At 38.1% G+C, this 7,476-nt stretch overlaps 1 protein-coding gene across 3 annotated transcripts in view; it reads left to right on the top strand.

Annotated features, from left to right (window-relative positions):
- The window catches only part of adam12b (ADAM metallopeptidase domain 12b), a 95,513-nt gene that overhangs the window by 19,781 nt on the left and 68,256 nt on the right, over positions 1-7,476 (top strand). For all 3 annotated transcript variants that reach the window (XM_032541410.1, XM_032541411.1, XM_032541409.1), the window contains one exon: positions 549-622. In XM_032541410.1, the coding sequence (XP_032397301.1) occupies positions 549-622 (74 nt within the window). The remainder of the gene's footprint in view (positions 1-548; positions 623-7,476) is intronic.

Genomic DNA, 7,476 nt, shown 5'->3' with positions numbered 1-7,476 from the left:
CTTTAAAGTAAAGCACTGATGCTGCGGTGTAAAGAGAGTAAACCATAATCAGTGAGGCTGCTTTCAGTTAGTTAAAATAAACATGCATCTTTGCATTGCTTCCTGTGAATCACTAATGTATAGGTAGTCAGTTTAAATGGTGGACTAACAGTGAAAACTACTACATAGAAATGTGATTATTAAATACATTGATTGGCTATTGCAGAAATGTCAACCAATGAAAATGGGACTTTCATGATCTTTCAAAATCATAACAATTATAATTTACTTACTTAGACAGCATGAATAGAAAACTGAAGTTTGAAGCTTGGTTAAATTAAAACTAGTCCAATGTACCCCCTTTTGGGTCATGCACAGACTTGGGAAATGTAGGATGTGGAAGCTTTCTTCCTGTTCCTTTAGCACTATTGTGCCTTTCCACATCCTGCCTTGCATATAGCCTGTGTGTCAGACTAAAAGGTGAAGCTTCACACAAATACTGAACCACAGGCAGGATGGGTGAGATCCGGGCGCCACCTTAACGCTTCCGTCATCTTTTTGTGTTTCAGAGTTATCCCCCGTCACTCCAGCTGCTGGTACGTGCAGAAGGTGAACAGCTGATCCTGGAGCTGGAAAAAAATGAGTGAGTTTTCCTCTGATTTGTTTAAGTTCTCTTTCCATACTTGCACCACCAGGACACTCCATATTTCTTATGTGAATCAAACACAGAGCCAATAGCTAAACCCACACTCACAGCTATGGCTGGCTGGCATTATATGCAAGAGGAGGATAAGGTGTATGGGTCTGGACTACAATATATTGTATTTAAGGAGGGAGAAAAAAAATATCTCCCCTAGTGATTGGACTCTTTTATGGTTCAGTGTCTCTGAAGGGCCGAGAGATGAAAGCTAGTAAAGAATAAGGAAGATGAGAGCTCTGAGGACCTGCTTGTTCTCCTCTGCTTTGCTTTCCCTTTCCTCTCATCACTTCACTCCCTTACAGACTACAGAAAATAACACAGTGAACTGTGAAACATGGGGTGGGAATCATTTGGAGTTCATAAATATGTAGATGCACAAACATTCTCACACACAAACTCTTTCATTTAAAGATGAACTATTGCTGTAAAGCCAGAATAAATAGTGCCAGGTTAAATATCTGAGGACATTTAAAATCATACAAGAATGATGGCATCACTGTCTCTGGTCTCGTTCCTGCCAAAGTTTCTTATTTAGAGAGGGTGGAAACCTTTTTACCCTGCTGCTTTGGAATACAGATATTGACACTGGAACAACGGACTTGGTTCATAACTGGTCAGACCTCTATCACTAATGAACAAAGAACAAACACAAATCGGACTACTGAGATTTTCTGGCTGCTCCCCTTTTGAAACTGCAGAACCTTAGTGGAAGTTGAGAAATGAAAATGAACGTTGTTGACTTCTAGAAATGAAATTACTTTCTTTCTCTCTTTTTCATCCAACATATAACAGCCAACAACTCTGAAATATTTCAAATCTGAAACCACTATTAGAAAGATTTAAAAAGGCTATTTCGATAAGCTGTCTATTATTTTAACGGATAATAACTTAATTAACACCGCCTCACCAAAAGCTTGAGGTACCCTGACATGCCTCTCTAGCACATTTCCAATATCTTGCTTAACAAACTAAAAATAATTCTACAAATATATTGTCCTTTTCCAAAAATGACATACTCCCTAAAAAAACTCTTTCCCGACTGAACCTTCCATTTCCCGCTCTCCATTTGACCTCTAGTGATCTCAGCATCAGCTGTGAGTCATCCGTCACCATCCTGAGGCCCGGTAGCATGCTGCCATTCCCATCCGGCCTGTCTGTCTGACAGGCCAGATGTGTCCTCTGATATCGCGTCACCAGTTCAGCCAACTCAGAGCAGGTGTTCTCTGACCTCTACGTGGTCAGTTTTGTCGAGACTGTGACCATTCAGTCTGTGGCAGAAAGAAATATGAGGGCGCATAAAAGGAAAATGCAAACAAGCTAGCTATGCCTTGACATTTTTCTAAATAATTTACAGTCATGTTTTCCAAGCTGGCAACAGTCACTCCTGCTCAGATATGTATTTTTCATACATTCAACATATGCACTTTGCGCAGTCCAAGTATTATTACAGTAGTTGAACAACTCTGGTGTTGCTGAGATATGCTTGACTTTTGACAATTGCTCGGCATGAATAAAAATGGTTCCTTGTAGTGTTTGAATTACAGTTTAACTGACTTTAGCAGTTCAGTTAACACTGTCTACTGTCCCGCTTTTACAGACGTGAACAAACAGTGGCCTTTTTCATGGATTCACAGCAGTGTATGTTTATGGCGGTGCACTGCTGGAGAATGAAAATAGGGGAAACACAATGGATATTTGGTGTTATTTTGGAATACAGTGATCAATTATAGGTGAAAAAATGCTATTGTGATCCCTAAAAGCATGTATTGATTGGATACTGAACTTCATCATTAGTATAGGATGTATCTACAGCTACAACAAAATCTCAGACTATATGAAGAAATGCTGTATGTTGAATATTTTAATTAAACCTTAAACATCTTAGACAGTAACTACTTATTGTCACAAAGGCATTTGAATAGAAGCTAAGCAATGTTAGTTCTAGTCCAGATCATGAAATTTCTGAAAGGACATAAACAGGACAAATGATAAAATCATTCACATCCTCCAATCATCCACATCATCAACACATCTTCAATTTATTGTAATGGTCCAAAATAGAATCTACTGTTTGAGTACTTAACTCAGTGTAAGCATGGTATTTCTTTGATGAATCAGGTGAGCAACATTAAAGCAATACAATATGGAAGTAAGTTAACTTTGATGCTACTTAAGGAGAACTGTGGTGAAAACATTGAAGGTTCAGAAGTAAAAAAAAATAATTTCAGAATCAAGGAAAAAGTAACAAATAACCATTAAGTTGTGGAAGCTTTGAATGCAAAGACCTCAAGATTTTAGTAAGTGGTGCTTCTTTGTGCTGAGTTAAGGCACAGGTTTTTTCATTCTTTTTTGCTTGAATCTGCTGAGTCTGTGCAGTTTGCTCATTTGGCACCGCTGCAGAGCACACCTGCTCCAAGGCCAGTGTGAAATCATCTCAGTCCTCACCAATATAAACACGCTACCAGATCCAATTAATAAACTGCTGTTTGTTAGCCGCTTGGCCCTGTCCCAGAGAAAACTTGGCGACAGCAAGACCAGTACAGATCCACGGAGGAGAGAAATCAGTGGGGGTCTACTAGGAGTGTTTCCCTAGGTAGCATACAGCAAGACGTGTGTTTAAGAAAATCAGAGTTTCTTTTTATTTGTACAGCTTATAAATAAACACATACGCTTGGATTTGATTTGATTCTTCTGGTTGGTTAAGACGACTTCTTTTGTGTCCTTGCCGGTCACTGTAAAATATAGGATGGGCAGTGAGTGGACTGCATTTCACACGGCCCCTAAAATTTTGTGTGTCAGTTTTACAAGTTATCACCAAAAATGTTGGTACGTGTTTTTGTACCACATGCTAATTCATTTCAAATTGGTAGCTCAACGTTTAAAAGAAGAACATTTTTCAAAAGTTTTCCCATTACCCTTGTCATGTTTTTTGTAGTTTTTGTAATGTAAGGGCAATAGAAATAGCCATGTCATGTACAATATGTAAGGCTTGGCGTGTTGTGCAGTGCAACCAGAGCTAGATAGACATTCAGACTTGTGCCAGCAGCAGCTGCTTTGATGTATAACATTGATCAATGGCACAGTTGGCCAGCTTCAAATGATTAATGGTAGTCGTATGGGACATTCCACATTAGTCTTGATTAAAGACTTCAATAGCACTGTCTGGGGGACCAAGGTGCTCCTGCATTAGTGTGTGTGTGTGTGTGTGTGTATGTGTGTGTGTGTGTGTGTGTGTGTGTGTGTGTGTGTGTGTGTGTGTGTGTGTGTGTGTGTGTGTGTGTGTGTGTGTGTGTGTGTGTGTGTGTGTGTGTGTGAGAGAGAGAAAGAAAAAATTAACATCAAAGATGTACATCTTGGCTCACTAACTGAAGTTTTCTACATTTAATATCATAATTTATCATTCTTAGGCCCAGTATTGTTTGAAATAGTTCAATACTAGTGCTTTACCACTAAGGCTACAATTGAAAATTATGGGATAGAGGTTAATACTATAAAATGTTTTAGTTTCACAAGTTTAGCCACGATAAGCTACTGGTCATACCAGGCTAATTAAGGCTGTAGTAAAACCTCTGAATGCGTTAAATTAAGCAACAGTGTGTTTAACTTGTCATTTGTAAGAAGAAGAATGTGTTACTTCTCATTTCAAAAGTAACATTGTCTTGCTTTAACAAAAAAAGCCAAAGTGTTGTCTAAAAACAAAAAATTCAATAATGGCCAAAACTTTTATCAAAACCAGAAACTATCTGAACAAAAATAGAAAAGCAAGATTATAAGTCTAATCAGACACATGATGCTTGCTTTAAATCATTTTTCTGTTCTCTGCATTTTAGTAAGTACCAAAAAAACATCTATTCTATAGAGAATACAGTAACATTGAAATGCAAACTCAGCTTTTGAGAAAATAAATACATGATCAGAAACACTTCTATTAAAATTCTTATACTCTTACTGTGTCACGTGTGCTAGCATCGATGGATGTAGTTTATTTTTAAGGAATGCATGATATGCTGTGATTGTGAGTCACTTCAATCCTTTTCCAAGAATGTTGTTTTTATTTAAATTAATTTTTCTTTTTTCTTTTTAAACCGGATGTGTTCATAGTCTAACTAGCTCTTTACACAAGACCATGCGTTTCCCAGTGAGAACATTTCCTTCCATTCTTCTGTGGTCGGAAAAATCCCCTTATGAAACACATGGCCACATCCAAACATCATTACCGGTATGTTTCTGACAGAAAAAAAAATCCCCATCCTCAATGGGTTTTTTATGAAAAAGAAGATGCACTCTATTTAAATAACACAGCTGACAATGTCTAGATCTCTCTCAATAGGTGGTACTACAGAGAATGTATATTATCACCCAGTCAGTTTAATGATAAAGAGCTCAGACCAAAAACAGAGAGATCCCAGGTTTCCTTTGCACTTTAATTGGATCTGTCAAGAATATCAGATACGTTAAACTGTATGTAGCTCTTTCTTATAGAAATGGATGCTGGATGTTGAGCAGCAGCAAACTTCACTGGTAACACTTTGACAGTCTACTGTTTCTTCTTCTGCCCCTTACAACTCTTCCGTCACTCCCACTTCCTCTGTTCCCACATGTCTGTGATCAAGTTGTTGTGATGCTCTCTTCCTGTGTGTCTCTACGTCTATATCCAGGTTTTCTACCCCCCCTCATCTATTGCTGTCTCCCCCTATCCCTTCCTCCCACGCTCGTCACATGCACGCTGGTGTTTTCACTGAGCAGCTTCTGTCACCATGCAACCTGAGTCCCTGTCATAGCCACCAGTGGAGGATGTTGGACCTCAGGCTGCTGTTTAGTGCCAACACATGTGTACTCAGACTTTGGTGCCAAGTCTCTGTGTGACTTTACTTTGGATGCCGAGGCGTTTTGTTCGGCCTGTCACAATTAATTCAAACATTATTACAAGGTTAAACACCAGTCACCTTCATGCAAAGGGTTTCTATTAACTGTGTCACTGCACTTTGCTTCATTGTGTATGCCAGTTACTCTATGATTTCCTGGTATATTACTGTATGGCAGAGAAAACTGATGTCCAGTCTACTTTATATCTGTGCACATATTTGAATACACTGCAAGAACATAATGCTACCCATGCCATGTTTTGATTGACTACAAAAATGTGTGAAAAAATAGAGCGCCCTCATTCATTTAAAGGAACAGTTTGACATTTTGGGAAATATGCTTATTTGCTTTCTGGCAGGGAGTTGGTTGAGAAGATTAATAACACTCTCATGTCTGTTTCTTGTTTAAATACAAGATAACAGCCAGCAACCGGTTAGCTTAGGACAAAAACTGGAAACAAAGGGAAACAGCTAGCCTGGCTATGACTACAAATAACAAAATCTGCCTACCAGCACATTATCATTAAGTAACCGGTTATCTTGTTTGTTTAATACAAATACATGTAAACATTTGCCGTTTTGCAAGGGGTTATGTGCTAGTGTATAACTTGGCTGCAACAACTAACTTTCTGGAGTCTCTATGGTGCAGATGCAGACAGCCCCAGCAACAACAAAAAAACACAGGGCAACATTCTGCATTGGCAAAATAATTGCAATACATGCAATACATGCACACATTTCTGGTCAGATTACTTTGTAGCATGAACAGCATATTTTCCACTGCTGTATTATTTTCCAGAGGTATCAAATCCTTCCTCATAGTGTTATACACCACTGTGTGGTGTTTGAGTGTCTGATAAGCCTTTAAAGTCATTGATCTGTCATTTAAATTGACCTTATCTGTATAATATTTAATCGGAATTTTGGTACCCAAAATATAAATCCCCACCAACCGTAAAACAAGAGTTTTTGTACAGGTTAACAGCAGTGGCTGGAAGTACTTTATCTGCTGCTGGCTTTTTGTCAGTATAAGGTTGTAAACAAAATACATTGACAGCTAGACTTTCTCTTTTCACTTGACAACTATCCTAAAATGCACATCTTGTCTAGAAAGATGTAATCTGGAGCACACAATTATAGTAAGAGTTTACACACATCTTATCTGTTTAAATATTGATCCGATTGTGAATTTCACCTCTTTTTCCCCTCATGACATTGTAGTTGTAGTTTTTGTTAGGCTTAGAGCACACACTAATCGCATTTTGCTTCCTGCCATCTTTAATTAGTTGGTCAAAGAGTTTGTGGATAATGCAGAGCGCCCTTGGGGAAAGTTGCCAAGTCTTGAAGGACTGTTTGTGGTGAAGGTCTGTTTTTTTTCTCTTTAAGTCTCTCTCTATCTTTTTACTTTTTCTCTTTGCTTCTCTACTTCCCTAAAAGTTTGATTGATTTTCCAGACCCAGGGATCTCTCGGAAAGACAAGTGTTAAGTCAGTTTTTTTGACCAAACAATAGTTTAAGTTGATTTGGCCATAAAGGAAGTCACATACTCTACTTCTAACCTGTAATAAAGCGTCTGCATGATGTTATTCACATAATTATGCGATCATGTTTGTTGAATCAACTTGTTTAGTAGAATATGTTTTTTTACAAGACATTACAACTAGCTAAAACATTAGTTGGACTTCAACAGAAAGTCAAGACTTTTTATGAATAAGCCAAAATGATGTACTGTATGTGTTCCAATTACATCATAATTTTGCATTTAAATAAAAGGTTAACTACATTAAGTCACTAATGCAGTATGTCAGCTCATGATCTATTTGTTCACTGCTCCATACCTATTTTTAGGGGCCCTCGGCAGTACAGAGGATGGTGAGGGTGTTGTCAAAGTACTTTGCCAATAGTTTTGTATGTCTCTCTCTCTCTCTCTCTC

The sequence above is a fragment of the Etheostoma spectabile genome, chromosome 17, assembly GCF_008692095.1.
Source record: "Etheostoma spectabile isolate EspeVRDwgs_2016 chromosome 17, UIUC_Espe_1.0, whole genome shotgun sequence".
NCBI lineage: Eukaryota > Metazoa > Chordata > Actinopteri > Perciformes > Percidae > Etheostoma > Etheostoma spectabile.
Note: the sequence above shows the minus strand (reverse complement) of the source record. Positions and strands in the feature narration are given on the sequence as shown.